Source organism: Haliotis rubra, unplaced genomic scaffold (genome assembly GCF_003918875.1).
Source record: "Haliotis rubra isolate DU_JTF1 unplaced genomic scaffold, ASM391887v1 Scf708, whole genome shotgun sequence".
Lineage (NCBI taxonomy): Eukaryota > Metazoa > Mollusca > Gastropoda > Lepetellida > Haliotidae > Haliotis > Haliotis rubra.
Window position 1 is genome coordinate 197,506 of NW_025767422.1, and position 21,663 is coordinate 219,168.

The window sequence follows — 21,663 nt, forward strand, 5'->3', positions numbered from 1 at the left end:
TAGCGTGATAACATTCGGGCCGCTAACTACAACGCAACATTCCGTGATAACACCGTGATAACAGTCGAGCCGCTAACTACAACGCAACTAACTACAACGCAACATACCGTGATAACAGTCGGGCCGCTAACTACAACGCAACGTGATAACAGTCGCCACTAACTACAACTAACTACTGTGATAAACGCAACGCATACCGTGATAACATTCGGGCCACTAACTACAACGCAACATACAGTGATAACAGTCGAGCCACTAACTACAACGCAACATACCGTGATAACAGTCGAGCCACTAACTACAACGCAACATACCGTGATAACAGTCGAGCCGCTAACTACAACGCAACGTGATAACAGTCGAGCCACTAACTACAACGCAACATACCGTGATAACAGTCGGGCCACTAACTACAACGCAACATACCGTGATAACAGTCGAGCCACTAACTACAACGCAACATACCGTGATAACAGTCGAGCCGCTAACTACAACGCAACAACGCAACGTGATAACAGTCGAGCCACTAACTACAACGCAACACAACACGGCCACAGTCGCGCCACTAACTGCAACGCAACATGCCGTGATAACATTCGAGCCACTAACTACAACGCAACACAACACGGCCACAGTTAAAAATGATTTATGTTACATTCACAAAGGAAAAAAAAGCAATAGCAATGTGTTTGAAAATGCAAGATCTTCGTGACATACACACGTAGGCTGCGGTTGGGGACGTGGGTGGTGTGACTAGAAGAGGTTGGGGACGTGGGTGTAACGAGAAGAGGTTGGGGGCGGGGAAATTTCCTTTATAACCATGGTTCATTAAGTCCGATTTCTGATCTCACAGCCACTGGGTGCATAAAACGTAGATGAAAGACGACCATAGGTCAAAGTTTGCTCAGCTCAGTTAAAGGTCGTCATAAATATCGCTGACCTAAGATGGTCATTGAGTCCGGCTGTTAAACTTCAATTTGATACTTAAATAAAACATCTGTTTTAACACTGAGGTGCTACAGTGAAAGGATGTCTGTGTAAGTCTAATAGTTCTTTTCAGTGTTGTTAAAAAGGCTGTAGGAGAGTAAACGTTGGTTAAAGATCGTACCAGCCGTGGGATGGTCAGTTGAAATTGGACCCGTCGATTTAAACAATTGGTGGTGCGTTATCTAAAATATTGCCTGCTGCTGTAGACTTGCCCTGGGATGGTCAACTAAAGGTAGTCCTCGTCGATGTAGACTATAGTCAACTAAACATAGTGATACTCGATTTAGACTACCGGTGGTGTGGTCAACTAAATGTAGTCCTCGTCGATGTAGACTAAAGTCAACTAAACATAGTGATATTCGATGTAGGCTATCGGTGGTGTGGTCAACTAAAAGTAGTCCTCGTCGATGTAGGCCATAGTCAACTATACATAGTGGTACTCGATGTAGACTATCTGTGGTGTGGTCAACAAAAAGTAGTTCTCGTCGATGTAGACTATAGTCAATTAAACGTAGTGATACTCGGTGTAAACAATCGGTGGTGTGGTCAACTAAACGTAGTCCCTGGCTATGTAAACTACAGTCAGTTAAAAGTATGCTTCGTCGATGTAGACTATGGTCAACTAAAAGTACCCCTTGTGGATGTAGACTACAGTCAACTAAAAGTATCCCTTGTCGATGCAGACTATTATCAACTAAACCTAGTCCCTGGCTATGTAAACTACAGTCAACTAAAAGTACCCCCTGTGGATGTAGACTACGGTCAACTAAAGGTATCCCCTGTGGATGTAGACTATAATCAACTAAACCTAGTATCTGGCTAAGTGAACTGCAGTCAACTAAAAGTATCCCTTGTGGACGTAGACTTTAGTCAACTAAATCTAGTATCTGGCTAAGTGAACTGCAGTCAACTAAAAGTATCCCTTGTCGATGTGGACTTTAGTCAACTAAAAGTATCCCTTGTCGATGTGGACCGTGTAATGTCCGCTGGTGTCCTCCAGTTGTTTGGAGTGGAGCCCGATGGTGAGATCCCTCTCGTCCTTGTCCTTTGGATGTTGCTTGGGAACTACGGTCAGTGTTTCTCGCCACGTCTGACCAGGTCCAATGTTCCTGGAAAATATTGAAAATGCATCACAAGCCTGACAATATATTACACGATTCGAATCTGTGTTTGTCAGGTAAAATTCCAGGTCTGTTGATCCTCTACTAAACCCTGGATCAGTGCTCCTTGCAACACGACTAGACGACGATAAGAACATTTATCTGATTCCAGGCGCTCTGTAGACTTCAGTACATACGGGGGTAACTTGTACTAGAAAAACGCCAGTGCTCACGGAAGGTGGACTGTTACTAGAAACTCATAAGTGCTCACGGAAGGAGAACTGTTACTAGAGAAATTCTAGGATTCACAGAAGGAGGACTCATGCTGGAAAAACTTAAGTATCCAGGACTTACGCTAGAGAATCTTAAGTGCTCACGGAAGGAGGACTGTTGCCAGGGAAATTCTAGGATCCACGGAAGGATGACCTGCTGGAAAGACTTAAGTATCCAGGACTTACGCTAGAGAATCTTAAGTGCTCACGGAAAGAGGACTGATGTAAGATTGCCTTAAGTGGTTAAGTACACACCGAAACGTGACTGTTGCCAGGGAGGCTAAGAATTCACGGAAGGAGGATTGTTGCTAGAGAGATATGATGAACACAGCATCATGATCTTAACGGCTTGTGGAGCTTTGCAATATAATATTCTTGGATTGAGTAAGCCGGATTATATTCACGGAATGAGGAACTTATCAAGGTTATATTCATGGTCTCAGAAACGTAGCAAGGTTATACTCACGGAATGAGAAACTTAACAAAGTCATTCTCGCGGTATGAGGATTATACTCACGTACTGACAGTATGAAGAAGTTATCAAGAGAATACTCACGGAATTAGGAACTTATCCGATGAAGGTTTGATAAATTTGAATCCCCCTTCGATGTCCACCTGGCAGTTGGTGAGCGTCACCTTCAACGGGTTTGTGAAGGTCACCTGGACGTCGATCTTCTCAGACCGCCGACAGCTCACGGGACCCTGCCATACCACAGAGTGCAGTTGATGGAAGAAGGAATAATGATCTTTTCAAATACTGAATGACCGAGTATGATTTTAAGCCGTTTTTAGCAATGTTCCAGCAAAATCACGGCGGGGGACACTAGAAATGGGCTTAACACATTGTACCCATGTGGGGAATCGAACCTGGGCCTTAGGCGTGAATGCTTTAACCACTAGGCTACCCAACAGCCCCTCTTTTCAAATACAAAACTCCAGTACAATATTAAGCCTCTGCGAACTGTCCTACACACAAAGCGTCATTTTAATATAGGTATCTCACTCAGACAGAATCTACCGACTCCGAGCAGACTTCCGTAATGCCGACCGCCAAGGAGATTAGCAACAAAATTCTATCTTTTAAGGTCTTTGGTATGGTTCAGCCAGGGGAACGAACCAACTACCTTCCACTGCCTAGGGCAAACACTGTATCCCTTAGACCCCGGAAGCGGTTATGACGGGTATAACGCCTTCATATCACGTCTGTTGTGTTTTCAGTTTACCTCGATTACAATGTCAGGACGTCTCAGGCGGAAGTCCATGTTGCTTGTAATACATGCTGAAGTATCGCTGAGTTCTGCTAGAGCCTTGATCTCAAAGTAGAAGCCATCTTGGGGACGTTTAGCCGCACGCTCCTCGTTAACAGCGATCCGGTAGGACACCGCTAGAAATATAGGGCAATAGGACACCTGACCTAATAGACAGCAGCAAGAGAGCAGGATGTACATGTATAGCATTTGAGGAAGTAAGGGCAGATATGTTTCTTCACTTTTCTTAACGTCACAAACAACTGTCATCGGTACTCATCCCTTGATGTTATTGCATGCCTAAAATTCCTCCGCCTAGCCATTTACAGCGAACACAACAATAAGAGACAAACACAACAGACAAATGCAAAAATTAGAGACAAACACAGCAGACAAACGCAAGAATTAGCGACAAACACAGCAGACAAACGCAACAATTAGAGACAAACACAGCAGACAAAGGCAACAATTAGAGACAAACATCAGACAAACGCAACAATTAGAGACAAACATCAAACAAAGGCAACAATTAGAGACAAACATCAAACAAAGGAAACAATTAGAGAATAACAGCAGACAAACGTAACAATTAATGACTTACGTAGACTCAGACTCGCAAGCACCCACACACGGAGGCACAGGCACTAATATAAACACGCACACACACACACACACACACGCACGCATGCGCGCGTGCGCGCAAATCTTCTCTCTCTCTGAAAGCAGGGTCAGCCCTCACCATCTCCGCCGTTTACAGGGAAGGCTTCAAACCTCCTAACGCCGGCGATGCCTGTGTAGATGTCGAAGTACGTCTTGTAGTACACCTTGATAACCAACTGTTTCACAGTGCGGGCAGCATTCCCGGAGTTCCTGACAGTCACAACAAACTCGAAGCCGTTGCCCACAAATATATCCTCCTCCTGTTCCAATTCAATGCTTACGGTCTGGCAAATACAAGCATGACATAATATTAGAAGTGACTGAGTGAGTATAGTTTTACGCCGCTTTTAGCAATATTACGGCGGGCCGGGGACACAAGAAATGGGCATCACACATTGTACCCATGTCGGGATTCGAACCCGGCTGTTCGGAGTCACGAGCGGACGCTTTAACCATTAGGCTACCCCACCGCCCCTAGTATTAGAAACATCACAAACAACCTTAATGTATATTAAGAAAAGACCTTCCCTAAACACAGACTGTTTTGCATCTCCGAGTGACGATGACGTGGATAATGTTAATCTAAATCTTGCATAGGTGAACCTAGGACTATGAAAGAACTTATACGTCTGTGTATGATCTCACCATGTCAGTCGTTATTAACCACCAAGACCATATTGTTTCATGTAAAGTTTACAGGCAAGAGGTTTTGTTTGTTTGTTGTTTAACGTTACAATATTTCAACTATAAATAATCGAGTTTAGACCAAACAATCCAGTGATCAACATCATGAGCATCGATCCATGTAACCGGGGGACGATGTCATGTATCAACCAAGTCCGCGAGCCTGACTTCCCGATCCCGTTAGTTGCCTCTTGCACAGGTTAGACGTGACGGAACTACATCAATTCATCATATTTTCACATGTCATTTATATTTTGGATTTTATCAAACAAAATTTTAATTTTCTTCAAGAATAATATTTTTTTACACATATTAATTTTGTATCAAAGGAAATGCAAGAAAAGTTTAAAAACATAAACAAGAGGACTGATAGTGTGAAACTATCTACTTGCAAACATGGATAAGTTGGACCGGCGCAGAGAACGCGTTTACGAGACGTAGGCGGTGCACGGCAATGAGCAAACCCATTTGGTTTGTGAAAGGTAGAGCAGATGTAGGCATTGCATGACGATGAAATCGATTCCGCGCGTAGCTGCACACGCCTTGCTCGTAAGACTCTCACGTCGTTGTAGCAAGTTGCACTACACTTGATCGCGGACAACCTGGCACCCCTTCGCTAATAATGGCAAGCGCCAGTGGGCGGCACTCATACATGCTAAATTGCTAATACGGGTCAATTGTCAGGTCGGTGCTCAACTTATCCTTGTTTGCCAGTACATGCTATACTACCTCCAATGCCGCCTTCCTTCTGTCACTTTCAAACCCATTTCGATAAGCCGCCGCCCTTCGGAACATCATCTCAGCCTTACGGACAACGATGCGTTCTCTGGCACTACCTGTACAGGGACGAAGTAACAGTAAAATGTACATACAACGTATGGAGCCATACACCTCTGTCGCATTACATACAAAACATGGTCCCAGATACACCCCTGTTCCTTGACACATGGCACATGGCCCCATATGCATTCCTGTAATACAACACATGACACAGACACACCCGTCTCATTACACATGATCATGACATATGGTCCCAGATACACCCCTGTCTCATAGCACACAGCGGATGGCAAAGATACATCCCTGACTCATGACACATAGCACTTGACCAAGATACATCTCTGTCTCATGACACAGCGCCTTATGGCACCAGATACATCCCTGCTCTCATGACACATGGCGCATGAACCAGATACAGCCCTGTCTCATGACACATGACATATCATCCAGATACAGCCCTGCCTTATGACACATTACCCAGATACATCTCTGTCTCATGACACATGGCGCATGAACCAGATACAGCCCTGCCTCATGACACATGACATATGATCCAGATACAGCCCTGCCTTATGACACATTACCCAGATACATCTCTGTCTCATGACACATGGCGCATGAACCAGATACAGCCCTGCCTCATGACACATGACATATCATCCAGATACAGCCCTGTCTTATGACACATTACCCAGATACATCTCTGTCTCATGACACATGAACCAGATACATCTCTGTCTCATGACACATGACATATCATCCAGATACAGCCCTGCCTTATGACACATTACCCAGATACATCTCTGTCTCATGACACATGACATATGATCCAGATACAGCCCTGCCTCATGACACATTACCCAGATACATCTCTGTCTCATGACACATGACATATGATCCAGATACAGCCCTGCCTTATGACACATTACCCAGATACATCTCTGTCTCATGACACATGGCGCATGAACCAGATACAGCCCTGTCTCATGACACATACCTAGATACATCTATATGTCTCATGACACATGGCCATCCAGATACAGCCCTGTCTGACACATGACACATGACATCTCATGACACATCCAGATACATACATTACCCAGATACATCTCTGTCTGCCAGATACAGCCCTGACATATGACACATGACCCAGATACATCCAGATACAGCCCTGCCTTATGACACATTACCCAGATACATCTCTGTCTCATGACACATGGCGCATGAACCAGATACAGCCCTGCCTCATGACACATGACATATCATCCAGATACAGCCCTGCCTTATGACACATTACCCAGATACATCTCTGTCTCATGACACATGGCGCATGAACCAGATACAGCCCTGCCTCATGACACATGACATATCATCCAGATACAGCCCTGCCTTATGACACATTACCCAGATACATCTCTGTCTCATGACACATGGCGCATGAACCAGATACAGCCCTGCCTCATGACACATGACATATCATCCAGATACAGCCCTGCCTTATGACACATTACCCAGATACATCTCTGTCTCATGACACATGGCGCATGAACCAGATACAGCCCTGCCTTATGACACATTACCCAGATACAGCTCTGTCTCATGACACATGGCGCATGAACCAGATACAGCCCTGCTCATGCCTGCCTTATGACACATTACCCAGATACATCTCTGTCTCATGACACATGACGCATGAACCAGATACAGCCCTGCTCTCATGACACATTACCCAGATACACATCTCATGTCTCATGACACATGACATATGACCAGATACAGCCCTGTCTTATGACACATTGACAGATACATCTCTGTCTCATACAGCTTATGACCTACCCAGACACCCTTATGACACATGACACCAGATACATACAGCTCTGTCTCATGACACATGACACCAGATCCAGATACATCTGCCTCATGACACATGACATATGATCCAGATACAGCCCTGCCTTATGACACATTACCCAGATACATCTCTGTCTCATGAGCCCTGCCACATGTCTCATGACACGCATATCATCCAGATACAGCCCTGTCTCATGACACATGACATATCATCCAGATACAGCCCTGTCTCATGACACATTACCCAGATACATCTCTGTCTCATGACACATGACATATGATCCAGATACAGCCCTGCCTTATGACACATTACCCAGATACATCTCTGTCTCATGACACATGGCGCATGAACCAGATACAGCCCTGCCTCATGACACATGACATATGATCCAGATACAGCCCTGCCTTATGACACATTACCCAGATACATCTCTGTCTCATGACACATGGCGCATGAACCAGATACAGCCCTGCCTTATGACACATTACCCAGATACATCATCTGTCATGACATCATGATCCAGATACAGCCCTGCCTCATGACACATTACCCAGATACATCTCTGTCTCATGACACATGGCGCATGAACCAGATACAGCCCTGCCTTATGACACATTACCCAGATACATCTCTGTCTCATGACACATGGCGCATGAACCAGATACAGCCCTGCCTCATGACACATGACATATGATCCAGATACAGCCCTGTCTTATGACACATTACCCAGATACATACATCTGTCTATGACAGATACATCTCTGTCTCATGATGATGGCATATGAACCAGATACAGCCCTGTCTCATGACACATGGCCCAGATACATCTCTGTCTCATGACACAAGACATATCATCCAGATACAGCCCTGGCTTATGACACATTACCCAGATACATCTCTGTCTCATGACACATGACGCATGAACCAGATACAGCCCTGCCTCATGACACATTACCCAGATACATCTCTGTCTGATGACACATGAACCAGATACAGCCCTGCCTCATGACACCAGATACAGCCCTCTAGACATGACACATTACCCAGATACATCTCTGTCTCATGACACATGACATATCATCCAGATACAGCCCTGCCTGACACATGACACTCTGTCTCATGACACATGGCCCAGATACATCTCTGTCTCATGACACATGAACCAGATACACAGCTCTGTCTCATGACACATGACAGATACATCTCTGTCTCATGGTGCATCATCCAGATACAGCCCTGCCTTATGACACACATTACCCAGATACATCTCTGTCATGACACTGGCGCATGACACATGACACATTACCCAGATCCACATCTGTCTCATGACACATGAACCAGATACAGCCCTGCCTCATGACACATGACATATCATCCAGATACAGCCCTGTCATGCCCTGCCTTATGACACATCTCTGACATGACACATCATCCAGATACAGCCCTGCCTTATGACACATTACCCAGATACATCTCTGTCTCATGACACATGGCGCATGAACCAGATACAGCCCTGCCTCATGACACATACAGATACAGATACACATATGTCTCATGACACATATGATCCAGATACAGCCCTGCCTTATGACACATTACCCAGATACATCTCTGTCTCATGACACATGGCGCATGAACCAGATACAGCCCTGCCTTATGACACATTACCCAGATACATCTCTGTCTCATGACACATGGCGCATGAACCAGATACAGCCCTGCCTCATGACACATGACATATCATCCAGATACAGCCCTGCCTTATGACACATTACCCAGATACAGCTCTGTCTCATGACACATGGCGCATGAACCAGATACAGCCCTGCCTTATGACACATTACATATGATCCAGATACATCTCTGTCTCATGACACATGACATATGATCCAGATACAGCCCTGCCTCATGACACATTACCCAGATACAGCTCTGTCTCATGACACATGGCGCATGAACCAGATACAGCCCTGCCTTATGACACATTACCCAGATACATCTCTGTCTCATGACACATGACGCATGATACCAGATACAGCCCTGCCTTATGACACATTACCCAGATACATCACTGACACTGTCTCATGACACATGACATATGATCCAGATACAGCCCCTGCCTTATGACACATTACCCAGATACATCTGTCTCATGACACATGACACATGACTGATACATGACATATCATCAGATACAGCCTCATGACACCGATACTATGGCACATGAGTCAGATACATTTTGACACACATTACATTATCACTCTGGCTCTGGAAAGATGTCATCTTCTCCCATTTGGAAGTTCTTGCTGCAGGAACACCATTGGAACACTGCGGAAACTCTGTATCAAACTTGAAAGTTAACTATTTCTGCACAACAAATCTGATGTGTCGTGTCTTAGTTCACCTGACACATGGCACGCAAGAGTGTTGAACTAAATGCCAGCACATTTCAACCACTGGTTGTAAACACATTACATACTTGATAACAAAAAATATTCACATGGCTTGATTGTATTTCAAGAATCCAATAATATAGGCATACCTTATCAATATTTTAAAGAAACGACGCCCACAAGTCAAACATGTCCATTGACAAGAACGCCCTTATCCATCAAGGTAGATATGTTTAATGCATTAGGGCCTTACTTCATGGCAAAATGCAGGTGTCCGGGGATCAATCTTAAGTGGATGACAAACTTTTCAGACATGACACTGAGATGTTGTGTTTTGGGCCGCCTGGTTTGTGCGCTTCATTCCAAGCATTACTATATTCAGCCTATAACTACTTATGCCGACCGATCTACGGTTGTGGCGGCACATACTCGTTTAATGTCCGACAAAAATCGGAGTTCCTAAATTTTAAGGCTGTGAACGAGTGGTGATTGTGTGTCACCTCTTCAGCTTGTTTTCCATCAATCACGATCCTCGTTTCATAACTTCAAAAAGGGGTACATTTTTAAACGCCTTTGTAACTACAGATTTGAACTTTTGCACCTGACCTTCTTTACACTTGAGTTGTTTACTAAGTTTGAGTGTAGTGCTCACCCTCTCGGTACTTATATTCGTCAGTGACATCCAGACGCTCCAACTTGTCCGGACCGTAGTTGAGGGAGCCCATCGTCTCCCCTCGGAACGAGCGTCCGTTAGGGATGTGGGTGGACATACAGAAGCCAATACTGGAACAACGAGATTACGTATATATCGCCGTGTAACTTATATACAACAAACAGCATATGCTCTAAATGGTACAATTATCCTAACGTCCAATCGGTAATCAGGCTAGATGGGTTTTTTTAGCCGTCGTTTCAATTTACTACATTTTACTTTTATCATACACTTTACCATCCATCCTACACTAGATAGTACTTGAGTACTTCTACTCTAGATCAGTACTTCACCCCTACACTAGATCAGTACTTCACCCCTACACTAGATCAGTACTTCACCCCTACACTAGATCAGTACTTCACCCCTACTCTAGATCAGTACTTCACCCCTACTCTCAGTACTGCAGAACCCCACCCCTCTTTATAGAATCCCACCTCCCAGTACTGCACCCCGACCCTCAGTACTGCAGCACCCCACCCCTCAGTATAGGATCCCACCTCCCAGTACTTCACCCCTACTCTCAGTACTGCAGCACCCCATCCCTCAGTATAGGATCCCACCTCCCAGTACTTCACCCCTACTCTCAGTACTGCAGCACCCCACCCCTCAGTATAGGATCCCACCTGCCACTACTGCACCCCGACTCTCAGTACTGCAGCACCCCACCCCTCAGTATAGGAGGATCCCACCTGCCAGTACTGCACCCCCGACCCTCAGTACTGCAGCACCCCACCCCTCAGTATAGGATCCCACCTGCCAGTACTGCACCCCGACCCTCAGTACTGCAGCACCCCACCCCTCAGTATAGGATCCCACCTGCCAGTACTGCACCCCGACCCTCAGTACTGCAGCACCCCACCCCTCAGTATAGGATCCCACCTGCCAGTACTGCACCCCGACCCTCAGTACTGCAGCACCCCACCCCTCAGTATAGGATCCCCACTCCCAGTACTGCACCCCGATCCTCAGTACTGCAGCACCCCACCCCTCAGTATAGGATCCCACCTGCCAGTACTGCACAGCTACCCTCAGCACTGCAGCACCCCAAACCCTCAGTACTGCATCCCGACCCTCAGTTCTGCATCACCCACCCCTCAGTATAGGATCCCACCTGTCAGTACTGCACCCCGACCCTCAGTACTGCAGCACCAAACCCTCAGTACTGCACTGCACCCTCAGTACTGCGCCCCGACCCCCAGTACTGCAGCACCCCGCCCCTCAATATAGCACCCAAACCCTCAGTATTGCACCCCGACCCTCAGTATAGTATCCCACCCCTCAGTACTGCACCCCGACCCTTAGTACTGCACCCCATCCCACCCAGTACTGCACCCCACCTCCAGTATTGCACCCTGACCCTCAGTATAGCATCCCACCCCTCAGCACAGCATCCCACCTTCCAGTACTACGCCCCACCCCAGTATTCTACCTGTTGGGGATCCGCTTGGTCTCCACCAGCATGCCCGTCTTCTCGTCCCTCTTCCACTCCACAGTGTCGGCGTTCACCTCGCTGAAGATGAAGGCACCGTCGGACCCCACGTTGATGTCTCCCTCCTTGATGGCCTTCACTGGACACGGACCACACGTGTACACTCCTGGGAATCAGGACGGACACCATGAATTACACGACATAGATACTATATTATACATATGTTTGACATATCTAGTCCAAGAAGGACCTTAGTCTCCTCAGTAAAACATGCTTGGCGGAAAGCTAGACCAGTATGAATCTGATAGCTTGCTGGGATCGGTGACAAGGCTTATTACGTGTCATCGTTTTCGGAACGATTGTCAAAGTATTTACACGCCTCATGATCAGTTGTGAGGATGGAATATTGTTGACTGCGGCGACAACGATGTCAATGACGCTATTACAATCCATGCTATTGCATGGGAGTTGCGCCGTTCTTTACTTTGTGGATAGGATTGAACTGTGAGCGTTGTTTAACGCTGGTGCACCAACGATCATATCTGGAACGGCACTGGTTTAGATTATGTCAACATTGTAGCAATTTAAGAAGGCAGGACAACTTACCGTCGTAGCTGGTCTCCTGTGGGGTGGCGTCGATCACCTGCCACCCGTCGTATTCGTTGCTGTCGCTCAGATCTGGTCGCCTCATCCACACTTCGTTCCACACATGGAAATTCCTGAATTGAGGAGTTTGTTAAAGAACCGTAAACGACTGCAAATTGAAGCATGCATTATGTATTTCACAGATGCGTGCTTCTGAGGAGATTTGACTTCTTAGACACGCCAGTAAAGATGTCAGAACACAGGCTACAACTGATGGCTACGAAGTGGTTGCTCTTCTTTCTGAGATGTAACTCGGGTCATGCTGAGCTTGTGGGACATGCTGGAGAGGTGACACTAGCTAACGTCAACCAACCAGGGCTTGTCACTCTCCCTACAGAACTTACCAGACGGAGTCGTTGGAGATGTCTATCCATTCGCCGTTCTCATCCTTCACGTTGATCCTGTCGACGCTGAGGTGGTCGGCGTCGGTGTTGTGAGCAGAGGAGAAGTTGGTGATGTTACGGCATGGCATGCCCAACGCTCGGCACACTTTAAACAGACCACAAGCCACTGTTAACATGTGTATGTTTGTTGTTTAACGTCAAACTCAGCAATCCAGTGACAGATATCATGAACATCGATCTACGCAGTTGGGATACGATGACATGCATCAACCAAGTCAGAGAGTCTGACTAATTCTAACCCGGATCTTCCCGGGCCACCCAGTGTTAAGCGTTGGCATGAAAATTGGATTATTTGTGATGCTGAGATTATCAATAGATGTTTTGGGCAGTTTAGCTATGTCGGCAATCAGTATTCCATGTTCAGTGTGGCAACCCGTGATTGTGTCCTCGAAATGCGATATTAGATTTATGAACCAAAAGATGGCCGTTTTGACCAGTGCTCATTGACGCCGCTTTTACTGTGCCCTTTAGAAACTGTCATCGATGATGAAACTGGGTAGCACACCTGCACTTGAGTATCATTGAAGTGGTAAATATTATGTCAACCACTCTTTCAGCTTTCCTTCCAACTTAATCTGGCAGTCCGAGTTAATGAATTTCGAGCCATCTCTGCTTAACATCCCCCCTACCTTAACTTGCCACTACGCGATGAATGTGAATCGAGTTCAAAGCAACTGCGAACCTTACTATCAACGAAAAGAAACAACCCAATTAACCGCTTGTACCTGTTGTAAGAACACCAGCGAATACCCAGCATTGTCCGAACTTGACCGGCTTTGCTGTGGACATGTACTCCCGGAGAATCTTCACGCTGCCAACCCAGGTTGAGGGGGAAGTTCCCCCTTCGTACTCCCCTGTCCAGTTGCCCATCACCACGCCGTCATCGTCAGGGGCGTTCACCTGAGGAAACAAACGGGTGTTTTTGGTAAGGGATAAATGGAAAATTAGAATGAGCATAACCTTAACGCTGATTAGTAGAAGAAAGAAACGTCTGTATTATTATACCCTGTATCCTGCTAAAGAAGATAGTTGCAGTGATTTAGTCCCGTGATTTAGCATGCCGAGGACGTATTTAAGTCAACAGCTTCCTGACTGTATTTACAAGACGTTATACCCGTGAAGATCCGGGTTACAATTCGTCTTCAGTAACCCATGCATGTTTCCCCAGTGAATATCCGGATTAGAGCTGGTCTTCGTAAGAGGCGACTAACGGGATCGTGTGGTCAGGCTCGCTGACTTGGTTGACCCATGTCATCGTATCCCCAATTGCGCAGATCGATGCTCATGCTGTTGATGACTGGATTGTCTGGTCCAGACTTGATTATTTACAGACCGCCACCATATAGCTGACATATTGCAGAGTGCGGCGTTAAACAACAAAACAACCGTGAACTCCTCACTCACCAGCTTGGCCAGAAGTCGTGCCACCTTAGTAGCGTCCCCCATGGCAGGTGATGCCTCGTAGCCGAAACCCTTCCTGATGAGATGCAAGGCAGCTTCCAGGATGCCGTCATCAAACTGTAACGCAACACAGATAATGGCTGGTACTTACTGCAAGTGTGTGTAAGAGGTGACTAACGGGATCGGTTGGTCAAGCTCTCTGACTTGGTTGACACATGTCATCGGTTCCCAATTGCGTAGATCGATGCTCATGCTGTTGATCACTGGATTATCTGGTCCAGATTCGATTATTTACAGACCGCCGCCATATAGCTGGAATATTGCTGAGTGCGGCGTAAAATTAAACTCACTCACTACTGCAAGTGTGAAACACTGAGGAATTTAGTTATATCTGAGAGTATCATCACCGGAGATAAGTATACTTAAAGGCATAATTAACAGAATTTACGGTGTTTATGTTTCCATTTATGTCTGCGAAGATTAGAAGCATGAGACGTAGGACTCTTAGCATTTGTCTCCTTGTTCTGTTAAAGTGAGATGATCTGAGTGGTCTGGAGATGGACCCAGGTCTTTGACAAATACAAACGAAACGAACTCTACGTATAGATCATTGGGGATTGTTTGGGTTCTTTACACATATCATCCCACATGCAATAAACATGAATCGATTTGGATATAAACATAGGAAACTACCAGCCAGTAGACAGTAGCCTATATTACCTGCCCGAACCACCAAGGGCGGGCACCGACCCTATACGGGCTACCAAAGTACAACACGCCCGAGTCACTGAGAACAGCCTCTTTCATCCAGTCCTCGTGTTCCAGGTAGACCCAGTCATCTGTGAGAGAGCAGAGAAATGACAATTGGAAGAGATTACATTCATAATAATTATAACAATACCATTCACTTAGTAAGCTCCTTGTTAGGCTCAGAAGGCTTAAAGCAAATTTGGGCCAAACATACTTAATGTACATATTATGATCCATCAGTATCAACATTTCGGACATTTCCGTTAAAGGTGAGGTGAGGTGAGGTGAGGTGAGGTGAAAGTGGGTTTAACGTCGTGCTTGAGAATATTTCGCTCATATGACGACGTGCAGGCGTGTGTATGTGTATGTGCGGCTGCTTGTACTAGCACAGACTTAAGCTGGTTTTATAGTGCTAGCCCACTGAGATACTATGCCGCAGTGAAGTACCCCACTCAGACACATTATACTGACTCCGAGCCGACCAGTCCTTGTACCCATTAATGCCGAGCGCCAGGCAGAGAACGCCAGCTGAAGATAGGTACCTCCGTCATTAAGGAAGGAGGGTAACGTTTCTTTTGGCGTCAAAAGTAAACTGCGAGAAAACTCTGCAATACTCTCAGATGGCAGATGGTACTGGAATCAACTCCTTGTAGCACTTTCCCGATTTATTTTCTACATCTGGTACAAGTCTAAACATACTACCCTCACTGACTACCCGGGGAGGTGAGCTCGGATTCAAACGTCCGCTCGTTACGCTGAAGACCCGGGTTCTATTTATCACATGGGTACAATGTGTGAAGCCCATCTCTGGTGTACCCCGCCGTGATATTGCTGGAATATTGCTAAAAGCGGCGTAAAGCCACACTCTCTCACTCACTATCCATATATACAATGTATTCGACTTTACACAATATATAACACTGCCACATGACAATATCACCATGGTGCTTTCAGACTGTTACCTTTACACCAGGGATTGAAGATGATGTAGATTTGTTCGTTGTGCTTGTACTCCCAGATTAGGTCTTCGCCGTCCTTGACGTCAACGATAGTAGTCACGCTGAAGTCCCACTCTCCCACGGGGATGTACGCTGGCGCGAACACCGACAGCGTCAGAGATTTGTTCTCCTGTCGAACCACGGAGGCACCCCACCTCTTCTTGTCGAAGCTGGTATCTCCAGACTCGTCAACCTTTATAGTGGCGCTGGTGGTCCGTGCTGCCTTGTAGCTGCCCTCTGTAAGATTGATAGAGTGAGGTGAGGTGAGGTGAAATTGGGTTTTACGTCGTGCTTGAGAATAGTTTGCTCATATGACGACGTGCATGCGTGTGTATGTGTATGTGCGGCTGCTTGTACTAGCCCAGACTTAAGCTGGTTTTATAGCGCTAGCCCACTGAGATACCATGCCGCAGTGAAGCATGAACACCCCACTCAGACACATTATACTGACTCGAGCCGACCAGTCCTTGTTGTACCCATTAATGCCGAGCGCCAGGCAGGGACCAACAAGTACCATACTTTAACGTCTTTTGGTATGACGCGGTCGGGATAGAACCCTCGACCTTCCGCTCTCCGGGCGGACGCTCTAACCACTACACCACGGATTCGAATTATATCTTTCTCATTTACTTGTAATGTATAAAACGGAACACCTCGAAGAATATTTTAGAAGTGTCGGTTCTTTGCAGTACTGGTACATACCCAAGTGAAAGGTGAGCGTGATGTCATTTTTAGGAATATCGTAAGGTCTGTCGAAGTGGAGAGTGATCTTGAACTCCTGCCCTCGACGGAGGACCAGTCGCGCCTTCTGCTCAGTACTGTCACTCTCCCTGACCCGGTCGCTGGTGCACTCATAGCGGTCAGTGTGGTGGGCAGCTGTGTTGTCCGGCACGTGCAGGTCCACGTGCGTCACGTGCAGCTTGGTCTCGAGCAAGGGGGAGATCACTTCGGAGATGCATTCCTCCTCGTTGTCCTCCTCATCGGAATCTGCACATAGACAGGCAATACTTCAGTATCCCATGATCAATCCACAGATCCTTCATTTGCTCTCTCCCATATAGGCTGCCCCCACTGATCTATGAAGGCCTCTTGCCTTAACGGTTACTGGAATCCGGTCAATTGGCTGCCCAGTATGTTCGATTCGTTTTATTTGTTTGTTTGATGTTTAACGCCACATTCAGCAATATTCAAGCTATACGGCGACGGTTTGCAAATATTCAAGTCTGGTCCAGAGAACCCTGTGATCACCAGTATGAACATCGATCTACACAACTGAACCCTGTGATCACCAGTATGAACATCGATCTACACAACTGAACCCTGTGATCACCAGTATGAACATCGATCTACACAACTGAACCCTGTGATCACCAGTATGAACATCGATCTACACAACTGGGATACGAATCTGACCAGGCGCCTCGTACGACAAGCAAGGGTTGCTGAAAAACAATTCTAACCCGGATCTTCACGGATTCAGGACCCAGTGATCCATCCACCGATCGTTTATTTGCTATCGCCCAAATAGGCTGTTCACTTGATGTGTGGAAACCTGAAGCTTAGACGGTAACTGGAATCAGACTAATTGGCTGCCAAGTATGTTCAGTCGATCAGGCACTATAACGTCACAGTGTGATGTTATGTATGTAGTAGTTCCAGCAATAACTGGAGAGTTGTCTTTCGTTTGAAGCAACACTAAGCAAAGTACCAGCTCTCTGTCGGTGGTCATAAATAATAGAGAATGGGTCAGACATCCAGATGATTGACGTCATGAGCATCGGGCATTGCATTTGGAATACAACGGACAAAAGACCTGACCACTGGATGCCGGTAGTCGCCGCTTACGACAAACATGGGTTACTGAAGACAAATTCTAAACAGGGGCGGGTACAGCTTTTTGAGGAAGGGGAGGGTGGGGTGGGGGATGGGGGTGCACACTTCATTTTGACGACATTTTCATTAGTCTTTTAATGCTGAGTGCGGCGTTATCAACAACCGACCAACCAACCGTCAAGGTTGCACTAGCCGGAGTGATTAATGATCAACATAGCATTCTAATTTTTGCATAAATTTAAAACCACAGCTGCCAGAGCGATCCACTCTACGACTACCAATCCGACACTATATAACACATATGACCGTCGTAACACTCAGATAGCTTGTGGGACACACTCATATAAGGGGACAGCTAACCTTACACTGTCACTGGATTGCCTGGTCCAGACGGTTTGTTTACAGGTCGCTGAGTGAGTATTACTTCTTTATTGACAATGTGTGAGTCTTTTTTGACAATGTGTGAGTCTTTATTGACAATGTGTGAGTCTTTATTGACAATGTGTGAGTCTTTATTGACAATGTGTGAATGACGGGTGCTACACGAAGAGCAGGACACGTTTACCCATTCCGTGAACACCTGGTTTCATTACTGACTGCCAGTGATTCATCTAGATATTCGTCATCACTGATTGCCTGTTACGTCCATTGAATGTATTGTGACAGATAATCACATGTGTGCGTGCTTGTGTGTGTAATGTCATATATGCGTAATATCTTTTATTACATTGCATATTATTTTTCTTAAAAAACATTTATTGTCTTTTTCTCTAAAAAACCAACATTTTACAGATTTTTCAAAAAAATTAGAATGGACTATTCGGTTACAATCGTACAAACACGATTTACAAATAATATAAACAATATCATATATCATTTTATGGTTGTCTTAACTTTTGGTGAGAGATATATTGAGTGAGTTCATACCGCAGTAAAGTGTAATGTCTTTGGGACCCCAAAAGATTCTGTCGCGGTCCCATACTCGCGGTCGACGTCGTCCATAGGAGTAGGTGGGGTACACGCTCTCATCACTCGGGATCACCCTGGGAACATAGTTGCTTAACATGCATAGTGATCGACAGGTTACAAATAACGGTCGATAAAAGACATGAGCTCTTGTATAGTAGTGCGGCTCAAGTCTCAAACTCCAGCTGATGGTAAATCGAGGTTTTAATTACGTCCGATATTATCGTATTGTCTCAAACATTTGGACCAGGGCCTAGATTTTCTTAGCGCTAAGATAGTCGTAAGTTAATGTTGATGTATGGCACTTAAGACTATCTTAACGCTAAGAGAGCCAGGGCCTAGATTTTCGAAGCTCTCTTAGCGCTAAGATAGTCGTAAGTGCCATACATTAACATTAACTTACGACTATCTTAGCGCTAAGAGAGCTTCTAAAATCTAGGCCCAGGAGTATAAGTGCAGTGTTTATCCACATCTTATTCGGTCCTTATAATTGTCACAGAATCCAACATAACCATGTCTTGAGTGAGTGAGTAAAATTTGCTTATATTACGAAGCATCAGCAACTTTGCAGCTATTTGCCGGGAGGAGCCATAAGAAATTATAAACAATCCGTACAGTACAATCCGAAAATAACCGAAAACTTAGAAGCTTAGGTTGAATTTTGATGAAATACAAAAATGTGATGAAGGTTATTTTTCCAGATCTTAAATTCCCTAAGAACTATACATAATATATTGCATAATATGTTTATGTATAATATAATTCATAACGGATTTAATGAAGTTACTATATAGAAATTCTCCGGGACGTACCGTGGTCTGCTCGTGGACGTGCGCGGTGTGTTTCCTCCATACCGTCTGAACATGGCGGCGTCCTGAACCTCCGACGACGACGTAGATGCAGACTTTCCTTACAAGAATACTTCCTGACGGAATGAGTGAGTGAGTGAGAAGGATTTTACGCCGCTGTGAGTAGTATTTCTGTGAAAATTACTTTTGTTCAGCTTAGTGAGGAAGATTAAACTTTAGATGGATGTTTACAGACAGGAATTGTGCTGACAAATCAAGGTTCATGTTTCCTGGCACAAACAAGAGAAGCACCTAGCACTGCGACATAAAAGTAAGACTACAGGATCTCGATAGCATGAAAATGATCGCGGGTTCGAATCCGATTTCCCCCTGATATATACGTTTCTAGGTTTGTCAACACAATACCTATGTTCGTGTGTTTCACCAAAGTGGTGCCCTTGGGTCTATCAACAGTTAGAGGAGCAGTCATATCAGTGTGAACATACACGAATATTTACTGTAGAACAGTCAGTACAGTAACCAAAACTAAGATTCTAAACCAATTATGTCAAAAAATAAATGCCAATATCGGAAATTTGGTTATAAAAATTGAAGAATGGTGAAAATATATTCTTAGAGAATTTATTATAACTATTCAGAAATAAAACACCAGCCCCGAATGATCGGTTATTTCAAACTACATACCTGGTTTGATGATGCTCAGGAAAACGTTAATATCCAAGCTCTTACCTGTTGGTAAATATGGCGGCCTCTGTCAGTGTTGAAGATAACACATATTCTAGGCACGTGGCCGCACGTGGATCGAAAGCATAATTCAGCCTCGAATTTTATATCAGGTCTATCTCTAAGTAATTGATATTCATAGCATATGTATTCATACTAGTCAAGTGGTGAATAAATACAGCAAGGGACCCTACATTACTGGTTGGCATGAAGTATATGTCGACTGATATATGTCTTCATAGTCAGTTATCAAATGAAAGGTAGGCTAACCAGTCATCCATTAAATACTCATCAACTTCTAAAACCTGCCAATTTAAATGCCAATCAAACTGGTCGGTTTTATATTTAAAGAAGAGTACGGGTCCCTTGTACTGGCATTGTCCAACTGACACCCTTCCAAAAGCAAGCAAAAAATGTACCAAAATTTACCAAAGGGCAAAGAGGCCACCATTTGATCTCTGACGCATTGTATCACTTGGAATGGTATTTTTAACCCTTACCTGAGGGCGATAATATGACAAATGTTTGGTTTGGAAGGGGTTTTAAGTCGACGATACCTCTTCTGGGATTCCACAGAAAAAACTATAACTCATAAGAAAATACATATATTCTGTCCAAATATGAATGAATATTGTTATCCTTAGCCTTGGCTCCAATATGGATCTGACGAAATTGAGAGACCCAAAGTTCATTACATGCTTTTGACAAGTTATAACAACCTACACTGTCGGGTCAAAGAAACTATACTGAGTCAAAAAAGAAACTTCACAAAATGTAATTTGAAAAATAATGAATAATTTTTCTCTGATGATACATCTATGTAGCCGAAATGGGATCCCTATCTTTCGACTCTAGAAAAACGTTAGCAAAACCCACTCAAACCCATCCATTCGTCGTGCAAATGACGTTAGTGCCAAATCAGGTTTTGCACGTGCAGTCGATCACGTGATCTTCGCATCGAAGTTTTTCATATGCACGTGTTTGCATTGGCCTCAAGAATTGAAAAAACACTTTT

General features: G+C 45.0%; 1 protein-coding gene across 1 annotated transcript; it reads right to left on the reverse strand.

Annotated features, from left to right (window-relative positions):
* Positions 1-1,933: 1,933 nt before the first annotated feature.
* Positions 1,934-19,968, reverse strand: LOC124259045 (annulin-like). The gene is made up of 15 exons (XM_046693125.1): positions 19,929-19,968; positions 17,020-17,304; positions 16,282-16,554; positions 15,290-15,408; positions 14,573-14,686; positions 13,894-14,068; positions 13,109-13,253; positions 12,726-12,838; positions 12,120-12,285; positions 10,628-10,758; positions 5,680-5,786; positions 4,346-4,550; positions 3,583-3,743; positions 2,916-3,061; positions 1,934-2,096 (listed from the first exon to the last, which is right to left on the reverse strand). The coding sequence occupies exons 1-15, from the start codon at positions 19,966-19,968 to the stop codon at positions 1,934-1,936; spliced, it is 2,343 nt and encodes a 780-aa protein (XP_046549081.1).
* Positions 19,969-21,663: the final 1,695 nt, after the last annotated feature.

Bases quoted from the DNA above. Each gene is read 5' to 3' on its own strand.
- LOC124259045 (XM_046693125.1), bottom strand. From the start codon at position 19,968: ATGGAGGAAACACACCGCGCACGTCCACGAGCAGACCACG. The intron at 3,062-3,582 runs GTAAACTGAAAA...GTGGTATGGCAG, and splicing joins GTCCTGACATTGTAATCGAG to GGTCCCGTGAGCTGTCGGCG. The intron at 2,097-2,915 runs GTGAGTATTCTC...AATATTTTCCAG, and splicing joins TCGGATAAGTTCCTAATTCC to GAACATTGGACCTGGTCAGA.